Below are 17,479 nucleotides of genomic sequence, written 5' to 3' on the forward strand. Positions count from 1 at the left end.
GAAATTCTATACCCTTAGTATTATTATGTACACATCAATGTGAAATCACAGCTGCCAGTTGTTTAGCTGGTATTGGTATTCACATCAAGTGCTTTCCAAGAACTTAGGATGTTGTGATGTATTGACAATTGGGCACAAGCAGCCAGATCCACGTGTGAAAAAAAGCTGACTTTCTTATTGTGGAAATCTTCCCAGACTGCTTGCCTTCCCTTGGGAACAGACAGATAAGGTTCCATGGGACTTAGGTGGGGTCAATTTACCTTGCCACTGCACAAGTATTCAAGGCTAGTTCCCCACTGGATCTCTCCTCACTGCCTGGCTTTCGGGCAGCATTCTGTCCATGGCTTTGATACATCACTCTGATATTTTGTTTCCTGTGCATTCCAATTTTTAACTTGCAACAATGCTTGTTATTCGCTATCTCTTACAAAATGAAGAATTGGTTGATGCTTTATTTGCAAGGAAAGATTGTGTTATCAGTGATCCTTTTCCTAATGGGTCAACTCAACTGCCTTATCTTTGCTGGTGGTATCAGTCTGAATCTCATATTAAACTAACTTATATGCACTAAGATTGTTTATATTATATTATATCTATGGCCTCCCATAGATGACTGAAGGGAATTATAAGACTCCTTCAGGTTGGATGCTATACAGGAAGAACTGAGGAATTCATAGGCTTGTTGCTTTAGAAAGTTAGCATTTTTTATGAATGTGACTGTTCCGATTTGAAATTTACTTGGAATTCTGCTTTCAGTGTTTGAAGATCCAGAGTACATAGGAAACCGTTACCACTGGATGGCAGAGAATGTGAACAGAGGCAGCTGGGATGAAACTTTGTAGGTATCTGATGAAAAATCACATGTTATTATAATTTATATATTATAATTATTTATTATATATATAATTATATATATAATTATATATAATATATTATATATATATATAATATTATAATTATATATTATAATATATGTTATTACTATGGTAGAAAATATGTTTAATGAGTATTTTATCCATCTTAAGTTCTTGATATTTAGTTATAGATTTATTTTCAAAGTGAAAAATCATCAGTAAAAAATCCAAATGTATGCCTTTAAACATTAGTTACAACGTCAAATTCTGCTGATTATTAAACTACTGCATGATTGATTGATTGATTGGCTGGTTTGATTGCTTGTTGTTGCCAGGCTGGTGAGGGTTATTGGGTTTGTTTGCATGCTGCCCAAAGTCACTGAGAGTGAGTGGGCAGCCATATAAAACCCCCAAATAAATAAATAACAGTATTAAGTAAAAGGTATGCAGATTCAAATTATTATTCTTTCACAGAACCTGCCTTTTTTGTGAAAATCATGACTTTATAGTTACTGTAAGCAGAAGCTTATACTGGAAATACATATATAAACTCCAAAAAATATTATGAAGAATAAAATAAATTTATTAACATCAATTCATGAAACATAAAATATTCAGATGTATTATGAACCTGAATTTAACAGCCAATCCAGGCTTCCTAATTAGGATTCAGAAATGGGGATTGAACTTTGATATTAACATCTTAAAGTATGATTGGAAATCACTGCAGATCTTTTAAAACAGGCATGTACACTCCCTGCAGCCTACACCTATTAGTAACCTAGGTGAACCTTTTCAAGGGCAAGGGTATATACTCTGTGTTGCAACTTTCTTCCCCTTCATAAAGTTTCCTCTTTTCATACACACTTACTCAACATTCCTACACTGGGGATTTGTGTATATTTAAGAGGAGAAGGTGTCCTTAGTGTCTCCAGAAAACAAATGTAATGTGGTACCTGAGATTGGGGAAGATGGAATGACGGCCAGGACCCAGTTCAAGAATGAGAAGGAGACAGTCTAAGAAGTAGGCATCTACACTACATCACATTTTCTGTGTGCCTGGAAATCGTAGCATTACTGATCACTGAAGCTGAAAAATTATACTAAATTATCCCTACAATATAGCCAATTTATTTTATAGTATACTAAAAAGTTTGCAGCCAGTTATTTCATACACATGTGGCTATTCACCCAAATTGCCACAAACTGGCAGACACCAAAGAAAATCTAATTTGGGCTTCCAATCAAATAAAAACAAATGGGCAAAATTGCTTCATTTTTCTCTTGAACAGACTCCCTTTTTCGAAAGGGTTAATTTTCCTTGGATACAGCTTCCTCATTTTATTTCTCTCAACAGAAGTTCTTTGTTTCTTCTATCTGATAATTGCTTCATTATGTTGTGCCACACAATATAATGTGTGTCAGAAAGGATTTCAAAAATTAGCAGTCTCCTCCCCCACCCCCATTTTTAATTTTTAAAAAAATAGCAAAGGACAAGAATAGGCTAAATTTGTTTGAGAAAACTGCCTTTTCTTTGAAATAATGCAACTTTTGGTACTAATTGCATTGAAGCTTGAGAAAAAAATGGCTTTGATTTTTTCGACATAGTTAAAGGCCCACCTTTCACTGCCATCTTGTGGTTGAAAACAGACTTTTGTAAAATTCATTCTTTCCATCTTCCTTCCCTCAAATAACAAGGTTCCCCAATGACTGCTCAGGACATACCTGCAACTAAACAGATTATAGTTTTACATGCATGTACCTATCACATAGCAAAAGCAAATATTTGGCTAAGTTAAGGTACTGCATACTTCCAAGAGCAGTGTTTGTCTGAATCTTTACAATAAAAAGCTGTAATTAAGTCAAAGCTTGTAAACAAACTGGCTTTCTTATGAAATGTACATTCATCATTTCTACTGCAACTATTCTGAATGGAAGTTAAGATCCCTAATAAAGAAAACATATGCATAATCCTATAAAATTTAATAACTTGTTTATGATCAATAAAACAGTTCCCAGTTCCAAGATAGAGGCATAGTCATTGGTAAAGAGACACTTATCAACAATATCAGACTGGGAAACCAAACTTGGAGAATATGTAGCAATGGCAAAATGAATAGTAAATATCCTGAATAGAAGGTTGATTAAATTTAAAAAAAACTTGTTTCTCTATATACTGTATTATGTCACCCAATAAGGCAAACTCAGACACTGACTTCTTATTATGCTGCTATTACGTTTCTTGTGGAGAATTTCTCAAGTTACTCTATCTTAGTTACATGCTTCATAACGGGATGCTTCATTAACTTCAACACTTGTTGAACTGTTTTGTGAAGCCACCTTTTATTTTTAATTGTGAGGAAATCCTAAAATAATGAGCACCTAACAATTAATAGCATGAGGAAGAAACCAGATGGTTTCTAACAGCTACAGCTATTGTTAAGAATTTTGCAATATTCTTAGAAGTTTATGAAGGGTGGTTACCCAGAAGAACAACAATGGTCTCCTGGTCATGATGGCATTTAGTGTTATTAACCTTTGGAAATATTAAACTTGATTACTATTGGGTGTAGCATGGACATTTTAATAATGAAATAGATTCTACTTTTGAGTCGCAACAGAAACAAAGGTAGCTTTCATGTGGGAAGTTTATGTATCTGTTAAGTTATTGTGCTAATAAGCAGCACCCCAAATGGGTCCCAAGTAAATAGTATGGAGCATATAAGATGTTAAACACATATTTGGGGATAGTCCATGGAAGAAGAACAATTGTGATTTTAAAAAAGGAAGGGAAATCTGGAGTATGACGTTTTGGATATCTACATCCTAAATCTTCTGCTTTAATTCAGCAAGGTTTTATCAAAGTCCCAAAGCAGGTAGTGTTGTGACAGAGTGAGACCACATTATGCCAAATCATCATTAATTTGTGTTCTTAGATTGGAAGACAATCTAAGGTGAGATTGGTGAGGTAAGCAAGGTGAGAAGATATTTCCCAATTTAAAAATTCCAAGGAAAATGCAGCTAAAGCCTAGTCATATTAGAACGGGGTAGGCAATTATGGTAATTTTATGACCCTGGCTGGCTCAGGAATTCTAGGAGTTAAAGTCCACAGGTTGTAAAATTGCCATGTTTGCCCATGCTTGTGTTAAAACATTGGAAACTGAACAAGGAACTTGTAGCAAAAGTTTCAAGAAAGTTGGTTGGAGTGCTTCTAAATTAGGGGACTTCTTATAAATATATAACATTATTGTGCTAGGACTTCTGCAATGGAACTTCTGCTAGCATGCTTCTATGAGACAATTCCAGAAGCTTAGAGGAGCACAAAGCAGAAAAATAATGAGGTTTCTAAAATGATGTGTCCTGCCTTAAAATAATCTTTTTTATTTCCTGTGATTTATTAGATTTATATTTCAGTTTGTTCAAGTGTCCAAGGTATTCACACAGTCTCCTGTTTAACTCACATAACGACTCTGGCCCAAAGTTAATCAAAAAGCTTTGGTGGTTAGGATAGATTTGAACCTGAATCACTCCCTTCCTCAGCCAATACTTTAACCACTACCCCACACTGTCTGTCTTTAGCCTTTCTCTCCATCAGTAAAGCCAGGGATGTGTCAAGATTGCTTGCAATAGCAATTAATGTTGAGCTCATCTCACAACACTATGGGGACAATCAATACCTTCTGATTTTTACACTACTTTTTGGAACTGTCTCAAAAGCTTCAAAAATCTTTCAAGCAATCACCAGCTATTAGTGTTGTCATAAAATCTGTGGTTTGTTGGCACTATATCTGTCTTTTCCTGGAGTCGGTAAACTTAACTAGGCACCAAAATACTACACAATGATTTTTTTTCCCCACAGCCAGTTACCAACCAATCCTTAACATTTGTTCTTTCTGCTATCCCTCCTATGCAGTGGTGGGATTCAAAATTTATTACTACCAGTTCTGTGGTGGGCATGGTGTGGCTTGGTGGGCATGGCCTGGTGGGCGTGGCAGGGGAAGAATACTGTAAAATTCCCATGCCCTCCCCACTCCTGGAGGAAGGTTACTGCAAAATCCCATTCCCTCCTCACCCCTCTAACCTCCTTTCCAGCTCCGTTCTCCTGTGCAGGGCAACAAAAGAAGACCCAGCTGATCAGCTGGGACTCGGGAGGCAGAGAATAGATGGGGGCAGGACCAGTCAGAGGTGGTATTTGCCGGTTCTCTGAACTATTCAAAATTTCTGCTACTGGTTCTCCAGAACTGGTCAGAACCTGCTGAATACCACCTCTGCTCCTATGACATCTGGGTAATATCACTTGAATACCAGAATGCATAATTTATTTGAGATTTTGCATGAATGCTTTTGGCAGATTTAACTGATCCTATGTTCCTAATGGTTGCTGAACAAGGTCATTAAATAAGTACTACCCATATACTGAATTTTTTTTTTTTAAAAAAAGCTATTTAACAGATTTAACAGATAATCAGAGTTGGAAGGGACCTTGTAGGTCATCTAGTCCAACCCCCTGCCCAAGTGGGAGACCCTACACCATTTCTGACAAATGGCAGTCCAATCTCTTCTTGAAAGTCTCAAGTGATGGCGCTCCCACAACTTCCAAGGGCAAGCTGTTCCATTGGTTGATTGTTCTCACTGTCAGAAAGTTTCTCCTTATTTCCAGGTTCAATATCTCCTTGTTCAGTTTCCATCCATTATTCCTTGTCTGGCCTACAGGCGCTTTAGAAAATAGCTTGACCCCTTACCTCTCTGTGGCAGCCCCTCAAATATTGGAAGACCGCTATCATGTCTCCCCTGGTCCTTCTCTTTACTAGACTACCCAAGCCCAGTTCTTGCAACCGTTCATTGTATGTTTTAGCCTCCAGTCCCCTAATCATTCTGGTTGCTCTTCTCTGTACTTTTTCTAGAGTCTCAACATCTTTTTTTATAATGTGGTGAACAAAACTGGATGCAGTACTCTAGGTGTGGTCGTACTAAGGCTTTATAGAGTGGTATTAGTATTTCCCTTGATCTTGATTGTATCCCTCTGTTATTTACCTCACTTCATTTCTTTTCCCCAATTTCTTAATAAATAGGATTCTATTGCTTTGGCTATAAAGAAGTGGCTCTTTACTTCCATAAAGTTAAGTTATTCATTTCTACCACATAAATTTTTCTTAGGACTATAATGGTTTAACTTTAAGCTATCCGATTTTCAATTCTATAATTGGCTTTTTTATTTTAACATCTATATTCTTTTGAAACGAGAATATTGTCAGGGTTCCGGCAGTTACTCCAATTAAATCATGAGCCTTGAGCCACACTCCCAAAACTAAAGAGGATTTATTTGAAGGTAACATTCTACATCCGGCACTAATCTGGGCGTAGCCAACTCTGAGATACGTAATTCACTGTCACCCTTGATCCTGCTTCCCCCCGCCCCTCTGGGCGTATCATCCAACGAAACACGTCCATAGCCAAGTGTCATCAATCATGCTCGCCAATTAGATTTTTTCTCTGCAGAAGCTTCAGCCATCTAATGAGTCTTAGAAGAAAATATGAATGGCATGTACTTTCGATTTCACACTGTGTTTCACTCCCCCTCCTTCTTTCTGTTGTCAACTATAAAACTTGGTACTATATTATTATTATCATTATCTCTTTTATTTATTAAACATGCAACTCAGTCAACTGAACATTTAAAAATGTATCATAAATACCAGTGACTGGTGCTAATGGTTGATACGGGTTGTTGCCAATGTCCTAGGTATCAACCAAGTATCTTCTTAAAACATATGATGTTCTGAGTAGCGCAGTTTTTTTGTAGTTCTGCCGGTGTTATTGCAGGAAGATTATTGTTATTATTGTTGTTATTGTTGTTGCTAAACAAGCTATTACAAAAGGGGGTGTCTTTTATGTTCTTGGTGATTATCTACCTCATTCGGCCTATTGTTCAATTAAATATACACACAACCTACAATGCTTACAATCTGGGACTGGACAACAGTAATCAACATAGACTAAAACTGCCAGTCAGCCAGATGTTCAGAGTGGGTTTGGCACTTTTGTCTACCTATTGAGTCCTTACCAGAGATACAGTATCTGGATGTTTGACAGTGTTACAGATATCATTGCACCATTATAACATATTTTTACTTGAAGTCAAAAGAGTCATCAAACTATATGTTCCAACAACAACTCCCAAAACAAAACAAAAAGCAGATTACCCATATCAATAAGGAAACTTCAATCCAAAAAGAGATCACTCTGGCAGAAAAACAAATCTGGTCACGTTGCCAATTTCAAAAACCGATACAAAAATTTATGCCACCAGATAAAGACTGAATGCACCAATTATCACATTAAACAAGAGGAAAACCTTCTAAGCACCAATTCCACCCGAGCTTTTTACAATTTTGTAAACAACAAACTAAAAGACTCAAGGTCCATCCTCCCTTGATAGGACCTGATGGTAAAGACTGACAACACCATTAAAGCCAATATCTTTAACATTCTTCGGCTCAGTATTTGTAAACAGCAATGGATCATGCCCAGTATTTCCTAGCCGTACCACAGATAACAACAATGATCTAATACATATCGATTTCACAGAAGACAATGTCGAAAAATCACTACGCAATCTAAAACCATCTCTATCTATTGCTGTTAAATTTTATATTGCTGTCTGTAATTACAATGCCATAGCCAAACCTCTAAGCATAATCTTTGAAAAATCTTTCAGGACCAGCTCCTTGCCTAACCTATGGTCACAAGCCACAGTCATCCCCATCTTCAAAAAGGAGACCCAAGCCTAGTTGAAAATTACAGACCAATCTCCTTATGCTGCGTCACCTGTAAAGTCATGGAATCAATTATTAACCAATCCATCATCCTCCACTTAGAGTCAAACAACCTACTCTCCAATAAACAATTTGGTTTCAGAAAAAAACTATCCTGTAATCTGCAACTCTTACACTGCAAAAACATATGGACGACACAACTCGACCAGGGCAAAGCAATTGACAATTATTTATATTTTGCCATTAGAAAATAAAATTAAGGTATCTCTGGACAACTGAATAACTGGATAGAAGCATTCCTGTCAAACAGACAACAAATGGTCAAAATCAGGAGCGTTCTATCAAATCCAGTACCTGTCAATAGTGGTGTCCCCAGGGCAGTGTTCTAGGACCAACTCTCTTCATACTCTACATAAACGACCTCTGTGATCATATTAAGAGCAATTGCGTTCTCTTCGCTGATGATGTAAAGCTGTTCAATACCACAGACAATACTGCTACCTTACAAAAAGACCTTGACTATGTATCTGAATGGTCAAACAAATGGCAACTTCAAATCTCAACAAATAAATGCTCTGTCTTACATATTGGCAAAAAAATCAGAAAATAAAATACAAGCTGAATAGTCAAGATCTTGTTGATGACCCAAGCTCTGTAAAGGACCTTGGAATACTCACCTCTAATGATCTAAGTGCTAGAGCCCACTGCAACTACATAGCCAAAAGGCATTAAGAGTTGTTAACCTAATCCTACGTAGTTTTTTCTCTGGTAATATCACACTACTAACCAGAGCATACAAAACATTTGCTAGACCAATACTCGAATACAGTTCATCAGTCTGGAACCCTCATTACGTATCTGATATTAGCACAATTGAGAAAGTCCAGAAATATTTCACAAGAAGAGTTCTCCACTCTTCTACTGTTGTAGAATACCTTATGCCACCAGACTTGAAATTCTAAAACTAGAAAACCTTGAATTACGCCGTCTTCGGTCTGACCTAAGCATGGTATATAAAATCATACATTGCAATGTCCTACCTGTCAATGAATACTTCAGCTTCAACCATAACAACACAAGAGCACACAATAGATACAAACTCAAAGTAAACCGCACCAAACTTGATTGCAAGAAATACGACTTCAGCAATAGAGTGGTCAATGTCTGGAATACTCTACCCGACTCTATAGTCTCTTCCCCAAACCCCAAAAACTTTAACCTTAGACTGTCTACTATTGACCTCACCCCTTTCCTAAGAGGTCTGTAGGGGGCGTGCATAAGCGCACCATCGTGCCTACCGTCCCTGTCCTATTGTTTCTCTTATTCTTTTATTTTTCTTATATGTACCCATTTCATGTATTCACAACTATGTATACACTTATACTTATTATCTTGTAAACAATTGGCAAATCAAATAAATAAAATAAATAAATAAATAGAGTTTCTGTTTCTGTGAAAAATAAGAGAGAACAGTGTTCAGCAAAAATATGATCCAATCTTTAGCAAACCTTTTTCTTCCCAGCTCCATAATCCATTGGTGGGCAGGTAAGGCAACTTTACAACCTGTGGACTTCAACTCCCAGAATTCCATGCTGACTCAGGAATTCGGGGAATTGAAGTCCACAGGTTGTAAAGTTGCCCTAGTTGCCCACTCCTGCCATAATCATTTGTACCCTAATTACCAGTAAATTGTGATTATTCCTATGGGAACTGTTTCTTTTCTGAAAGCAATATATGTAGTGTTTCCTGTCCAATTTGATTCCTTCAACACAACAGCATAATGATAGCAACTGGCCCAAAGTATGCTGTATCTTGAGGGTAGTTTTGAACCAGGTCTCTTAAATCCTAATCCAGCACTTTAACTATTAAGCCACTCAAGCAATGTGTAAAATAGCTGGATTCCTAGGGCTTCTTCCTATCTGTTTTTTTGCCAGAAGTAAAACTGGCAACAAATGGGGAATTATAATAACCCCAATCAATTTTGCTTTCTATAAAGTGTGTCTCAAATTATAAAAATGTCATCACCTGTTTTATAATTGTTAGAGACACATGATTCTTTTTAGCATGATTTCATACAAAAGCATTTTAAAGATTTTAATGTGTTGTTGAGAATTTATAAAGATTAATGTTAAGGCATAGAATCATAAACTGTGACTGGATTAAAATAGAATACAATTATTCTCACAGTCCTTTCCTACCACTGTATTGCTCCAAGATGTTATGGCACCCTCATGTACTGTAGTCCACAATGAAAGTCTCTAAAATCACGGGTTATTGTGAGGGATATTTTTTTCTTAAGCTTTTTAAAATTAAATTTTCCTAACTGGTGTGTAAAATATGTTGCAAAACAATTCTGAAATATTATTTCCTGTGTGAAAGCTATTCATAAGGTTGGTTTTATTCCTGAATATCTAGTAAATAAGCTTATATTTCTGCTATGTTTTGAAGTTATACCAATCTTCTTGTTTTTTAATTTCAGACATAACATTTTTGTCTCTGAATACATTGAAAAACAGAAGAAACAGATAAAGTTAGAAAACTGGGGAGGCAGGTGCGTTATCCCAAGTCCAGGTAAGATAGAACTGAATTTTGTGATAAGCTTGCAGTTTTTCTGTATACACCAATAGTAGTGTATACTATTATAACTGAACATATATTTATTTACTCTGTAAAACAAGTAAATGCATTTAAATTTATGGAACTCATGGAAAAAACTCATCTTTTCATATTCTATTTTTGGGGGAGCAGGAAGCCCACCCATCATCCTACCATTTTGTTTATCATTTTTTGTATGCTTGTGTGTTTCCATGTATGGAAAAATTGTTTGTTATTGTAAAAATGAAAAATACAGTTTGAATGATAACTTGATAACTAGTGTGAAAAATGGTCATAAGTCACTTTTTTCAGTACCGTTGTACTAAGTGAACTGTTGTAAATTGAGGATACCTGTAAATCAAGAAGAGCAAGAGTATCATACTCTTTACCAGGGGTGGGATGCTACCGGTTCTGTCCACCTCTGTAGAACCGGTAGCTCTGAAGAGCAGCAGACACAGAACCAGTTCTGTGTCTGCTGCTGTTTGGCCCACCCGCCTGCCCAGGCTCTTACCTAACCTTTGTTTCCTGCTTTTTCAAACTCAGCTGCTTTGCGTGACACAGCTAAGGTTGAAAAAGCAGTAAAGTGCTTTTTGAAATGCTGCACACCCATGTACAGCGCTTATCAGCTGTCCCAGTGGCTCAGCTAATGATGTAGTACACACACGCACAGCGCGCATCTGGCACGCGTGCGTGCAAAGCGCACATGTGTGCGCAAAACACAAATACCAAACCAGTAGTAATGCCGGTTGAATCCCACCCCTGCTCTTTACCCTATTTTATATCATATACAGTACCTATAAAAATTTATTTAGGTGCAATTTAATAATGCATTTTCCATCCAGTGAGCTCAGGGTAACCAACAGCATCAGTTAAAACAATACTGTGATCATTGAAAAACATACCTTTACAATGATAGATGTTAAAGCAGCAACAGAGGTGGTATTTAGCAGGTTCTCACCAGTTCTGGAGAACCGGTAGTGGAAATTTTGAGTAGTTCGGAGAACTGGCAAATACCACCTCTGACTGGAGATTTTACAGTGTCCTTCCCCTGCCATGCCCACCAAGCCACGCCCACAGAACCGGTAGTAAAAAAAATTGAATCCCACTAATGGGCAGCAATATAATGAAGATAAAATAATGATATCTGTGGAAAGTAAATTCATTTGAGAAAGAAAGTCACCATTTATTATTTGACCATTCCTCTTTCTACACGATCCCAGTCCCTGGGAAAGCCCTGACTGAACCCAGGTAGCAGAATTTCTGGAATAGTAGAACCTCAGGAAAGAGATTAAACAGGCAGATTCAGGGGGAAATACCTTTTAGAAATCATGCTGTGAAAGTATGACCCCCTTTGAGCTGAGTAGGAAAAGAAATGGTCCATGTTTATTTAGTTTATTTATTTCTTTGTTAAATTTATTTGCCACTTATCTCACCCTAGTGATACTGTAGGTGGTTTATAATTATAAAAAGGAAGAAACATGATAGGCATGTAAACATAAGTAAAATGTTAGAAGAATAAAATAATCAGTGATAAAGGAACACAATGAAATTAAATACATCAATATGATAACCAAAAGGATCAGTGGGTGGAGAGCGGAGAGAAAGACGGGTGATGTGGAATCTGCCATCAATCTAGCTGCATGTCCAGTGTAGAACTTCCCCATTTGGTCTGGAGGCCAATCAGCAGAGCCAGGTCTTTAGGCTTTTGCGGAAAGATAGAAGGGTGGGGTTAACAGACATTTACAACTTGTTAGGCTAAATGTCACTTCCAGGGGCTTCCAGGCAGGGGTGGGATTCTACTAGTTCGCACCTATTCACTAGAACTGGTTGTTAACTTTCTAAGCAGTTCCGAGAACCAATTGTTAGAAGAAATTACTGGCCTAATCCTGTAAGGAAGGCAGGAAGGAAACATTCTGGTGTTGCTTACAGAAACTGTCTCTCCGTTAACCCTTATTACCTTCTTGGCAGGACTAGACTTCCTGTCTCAGGAACGTCTCTGGAGTTTTTTCCCCCTCCTTTGCTGGTACTTTGCTTGTGTGGACTGACCACTCAAAGTTACAATGGCACTGAAAAAAGTGACTTATGGCCATTTTTCACACTTACGACTGTTGCAGCATCCCCACAGTCATGAGGGGCCAGGCGAGGAGATGCATGCCTCGATGTGGGTGATATTGAGTTGGACACACCCAGCCAATAACATGACCACCAAGCCATGTCCACTCAGTCACATGACCACCAAGCCATGCCCACCACCTAAGCCACGCCCACAGAATGGTTGTTAAAAAATTTAATCCCACCCCTGCTTCCAGGATTGCAGTGGGATAGGTCAACCTGAGAGCTGCATCAAATGACATGATAGCAGTACAGAGGTGACATGATAGGAGTATTAGGGGTTACATGATAGCAGCATTCCAGTGTTTGAGAGGTTGCCACAAAGAGGAGGGTGTCAACTTATTTACCAAAGCACCTGTAGACAGGACAAGAAACGATGGATGGAGACTAATCAAGGAGAGAAGCAACCTGGAATTAAAGAGAAACTTCTTAACAGTGAGGACAATTAACCAATTGCTGTGAGAAGTTGTTGGTGCTTCATCACTGGAGGTTTTTAAGAAGACAGTCACTTGTTTGAAATGGCATAGTGTCTCCTGCTTGAGCAAGGGGTTGGACTAGAAGACCGCCAAGGTCCCTTCCAGCTCTGTTCTGATTAATTAATTAATTAATTAATTAAAATGGCATAATTACCATTTTGATTTTTTTTGACACCCACAAATATCACTGATGGTTTCTGGGTACTCAACTAAGGTAGGGCATATTGCAGAAATACAGGTGTTATATGTTATCTAAGCCAAGTATGCAACTAAATGTCAATATAATTTAATAGATCAGTAATTTCTTTTACTGATGATTTTTATTGCTGAAACTAAATATGCAGGAATAATTAACCTTTGTGAAGTCATTAAAATTCTCCCTGATGATTTTTAGGACTGCCTTAAGAATATAAAATAATGTATCAAAAATACAGTGGTCTTTCAGTCTGGGGGTTCTGTTTTTTTATTTATCTAGTCATGGGACAGAAAGCTGCAAAACATGTAGGACTCATCACTAGAGCAGAAAATGTGGCCATGGTTTTACTCCCTCTTGGGAGAAAATGTTGGGATTTGGACTACAGTTTTATTTTATTTATTCCAAAAAGTGTTACTGTATTATGTCTACCAATGTACTTATTTGATGAGATATTTTATTTTAAAAGCAGCATGTTATGTCATCAAAACTTACCATTTTTAAATCAGATTTCAGTGTGATCTTGGGGTCTTGGAAACTTTTAGAAATAGGCAGGGGTGGGATCCAATGGGTTAACTACCGGTTTGGTGATTTACGATGCGTGTAAATCTTCATCAGCTTACTGCCTGGACAGCTGAGCAGTACTACGTGCAGGGAAGCAGCATTTGAAAAAGCACCTTTTTCCTACTTTCTCAACTGCAGCTGTGCCTCGCAAAGCAGCTGAGGTTGAAAAACCAGGAAATAAAGGTCAGGTAAGAGCCCGGGCGGGCAGGCCAAAACAGCAGCAGACATAGAACCGATTCTATATCTGCTGCTCTTCAGAGCTACCAGTTCTACGGAGCCGGACAGAACCAATAGAATCCCACCCCTGGAAATAGGGTGAGGGAACACATACATTCATTTTCTAATTGTTAGCTATATCACTTGGCTATAAATGCTAATATACAAACTTACTTCTTTATAGGATAAATCTTGCACATGCTACAAAAAGGCCTCCCTCACACTCACATCCGCATTCACAGATACACAGTTTAATGTATTGTGTGTCCCTATGATTGTACAGTTACTATAGTTCATGTATTTATGTTTTTCATTTTGTATTACTTCTACTTTCTAGAACCTTCAAAAACATCTTCTGTGGAACCTAAGAAGATAGACAAAAGCAAAAATGAAGAACAATGGGAAGATGAAGTCGAACATCTTGTTGTGTGGTCTACAAAACTTGACCAGGGAAAATTAGATTAAACAATAGTCTTCTATTACTCTTTTAAAAAGTACTCCTTCGTTGATATTCAAACATTTTCTAGGAAAACCCCATGCAGTTGGAATATGACTATTACCATGTTTGCATTACAAAATGCCTTTGACAGCCTGAATTATAGCTCCCAAAATACTCTGTTTATAAAAGAGTCCAAATGCAAGCAAGTCATTGGACATTTACTCTAGCATTAAACCTAAGGTGATCTTATCAAATGGACAGAAATTCATGTAAATGTTGCGCAAGCTGAATATTATTCACGGTAGGCTAGATAGTGTCAGCTGCTTTCCAAAGTATGAAGTAACTGTGGAGTTACATCATCTACTGACAAAGCAATTCTGACGCTATAGCAGAGAAGCATATAGCAAATAAAGCAGAAAGGTTTTTTTAAAGTCACAAAAGCTTTAAAAGAAAGATACTACATTCTCAACGGGTCTTCCAGGAGCACAACTCGTTACGGGAGGGAATTCCAGAAATGCAAGATACAAAAGAATTGAGAAAACAAAATATGTTGGCTTCAGCTTCATGTGCAAAAAATCACATCGCATCACAACTTTTCCTTTTTACTTAATAAAGTGCATTATATCACTGTTGCAAATTAGCAAGAATGTCATTTCTGCAGCAATATTCCAGGGAAACTGGCAATTTCATGTCCTGTAATCAGAGTGCAGCTCTATGGGCAGTAACGTTTTTGAGTTCTTTTTCAATTCTTATCTCCTTTTCTCTGCCGAATATGAATGGGCTATGCCAGATTGCTGGCAACAACTGCACCATAAAATATATAATTTTCAAAATAACTGTGGGTATCTTTCTGCTCATTCCACTACTTGGACAGTGCCCTTGACTGCGGCAAGCCAATAGTTAAACCTTTTGAAGGAGATGATTATCAGAGTTCTGTCAATTCCAAGGTTTTTGTTTTTTTTAAAAAAGACCTCAAGCGCTGTTAATCATAAATTGGTTTTACACACAAAGAGGCCTATGAGCAGAACCAGGCTTTTCCGTTTTGAACGAACGTTTTTATAGACACTATTTTATTGTGGGCTCTTTTTATGAGTCCTAGGATCATGAGGCTTAAAAAGGGTCCACAGACAGTATTGGATGTGGGAGGAACAAAGTGTCAAGCTGAGCAGAGCTCCACATGCACATATGGGATCACTCAGGAAACATATTCTTTGTTTTAAAAGTACTTCAGCTGAACGCTAAAGTACAGGCAAGTAGCAACTTTGTTAAATGACACTAACAACACAATCTATTGGGGATGCTGATACAGGGGAAAAATTGGGCAAATGCTGTTCTAACTAATTTAGCAAACCAAACTTGGACAGAATTAGCTGAGATGCATGCTTAAACCAGCCAATGCTAGCTTTAAACTGCAAATGGGTTGTTGTTGTTGTTGTTGTTGTTGTTCAATTTGTTTTGAATGGTGGGGTGTTGTTGTTTTTTGTTTAATTGTACTTTTTCCCCCCTAATGAAGAATTTGCTATTGCTAACCTTTTTTAATATGACAAAATGTTTCTTAATTCATAGCTGCTGCTACGGTAAATAGAGCAGTGGGGCTAGCGCTATTTGAAAACAAGTAGAGGATGAATTACATCCAACCTTATGCTAATGGACATCTGGAGTCCTTGGTGCTCTCTGAGCTTCCTTGTTTGTAGACATTTCATTGCCTGACTAGTAATATTATGACAGTTCAACAGAGCAGCTCCGAGCTTCATATACTCTCTTTTAATAGACATCTGCTACTCCTCCCTGCACGAGGCGACTTTCTGAAGCCAGTTGGGGAAGTTTATGGGTAAGATGCAGGATAAATCATCATCATCACCATAGCCACCATTATCTGCTCCCATGACAAATGCTAATCCAACAGCAGATGGACACCACCGACTCATAATCTGGAACCCCTTATTTTTCTGATCCATATGAGAAACTCCTGACTGTATATTCATTGAACAGCTAGCATATTAACTTTCTTCCCAATCTCAAGTTCTGCTAAAGCATACATAGTTTTGTTCCTTATATTTTGTAGGAATCAACTTTTCTGTCACATCTAACAAAAATGGCTGCTGTACTCTCTATTTTAAAGTAACAAAAGAGATGTGTGTATGAATGTAAAGTTGGATATTTTTATGGCTAAATAATACCCAGAAACAATTTCTCTGTAAATTGGTGAAATCTACTCATAATATCTACTTCCACAATTTTGTAGTTTTATTTTAGTGTGACTTTGATATGTGCAAGTACTCTTAAGCTCAGTGTCCTCTAGAAGGCACTATTTCATTGCTATATTCACATTTTAACTCTTGAAAAGCTCTTCTTGCACTGTTCTAATGAATAAATTTAAAGTAGCTGATCTGAGCACTTTCCAGCTGTTAGTTATCAATGCAGATTAAAACAAAAACCCAACCATTATTAATGCAACAGACTACAACTCTGGGTATGAGAATGTGTTGCTGAGCATGAAGGTATGAGAAGCAGCCCATTATTTTGTTTTTAATGAAAATATCTGAACAAGTGTATGTTATTTAAAGTGTTGTATCTAAAATTCCTGGAAACAATATTTATAATAAATGTTTATGCATATGCACAGTACACGTATAACCACTGTTATATGAATCACTTAATAAAAATGTAATAATATTAAATGAAATACACCAGTTTAGTTACAGTGTCCACAGAGAAGTACTTAGTATTAAAAGCATAATTGCATTATTTTCCATAAAAGGTGATTCTTCCTCCATTAAAGTCAAATATAAAACTTGCATCAATTTCAGCAGTTGCTTGTATATTGTGAAAGTTAGCAAATTTTCAGAAGAAAATGAAAATACAGTATCTCAATGCTAATGCTGTTTGGTGAGCACGGTTGTTCCTGTGCTCATCCAGCTAGATTTGATGCCCAGTAAATAAAAAAAAAGGTAGACTAGAAAATAAAAATAAAAGCAGTTTACAAGGGAGTTGACTTAACACTGCAGATGTATGTGTAAGAATGAGCCATAGGACTTCAACCCTTTGAATGTAATGGATCAGATAAATTTTTTAAAAATTAAATTCATAAGAAATTCAATAGGATTAGAAAAACTATTGTTCCTCTACACTGGCAAGACTTCATTCCTCTGGTACAGTTTATTCCTCACTGCGTGAAGCCAGACTGAGCTGCATTTTTGCCCTCTGTGTAATATCTTTGACAGTTTGTAAGTTGGGAAATAGAATTTTAAAAT

At 37.2% G+C, this 17,479-nt stretch overlaps 1 protein-coding gene across 2 annotated transcripts in view; it reads left to right on the forward strand.

The window, feature by feature from the left end:
* Positions 1-14,859, forward strand: part of UBE2U (ubiquitin conjugating enzyme E2 U) — a 28,507-nt gene extending 13,648 nt beyond the window's left edge. Inside the window, exons 8-10 of one of the 2 annotated variants that reach the window (XM_026665712.2) lie at positions 757-838; positions 10,110-10,201; positions 14,124-14,859. In XM_026665712.2, the coding sequence (XP_026521497.1) occupies positions 757-838; positions 10,110-10,201; positions 14,124-14,251 (302 nt within the window). In that variant the 3' untranslated portion in view covers positions 14,252-14,859. The remainder of the gene's footprint in view (positions 1-756; positions 839-10,109; positions 10,202-14,123) is intronic. The other variant, XM_087960407.1, reaches the window with a different exon arrangement.
* Positions 14,860-17,479: the final 2,620 nt, after the last annotated feature.

Source organism: Notechis scutatus, chromosome 3 (assembly GCF_049901735.1).
Source record: "Notechis scutatus isolate UNSWTSFEM ecotype Mainland chromosome 3, rNotScu1.2, whole genome shotgun sequence".
Classification (NCBI taxonomy): domain Eukaryota; kingdom Metazoa; phylum Chordata; class Lepidosauria; order Squamata; family Elapidae; genus Notechis; species Notechis scutatus.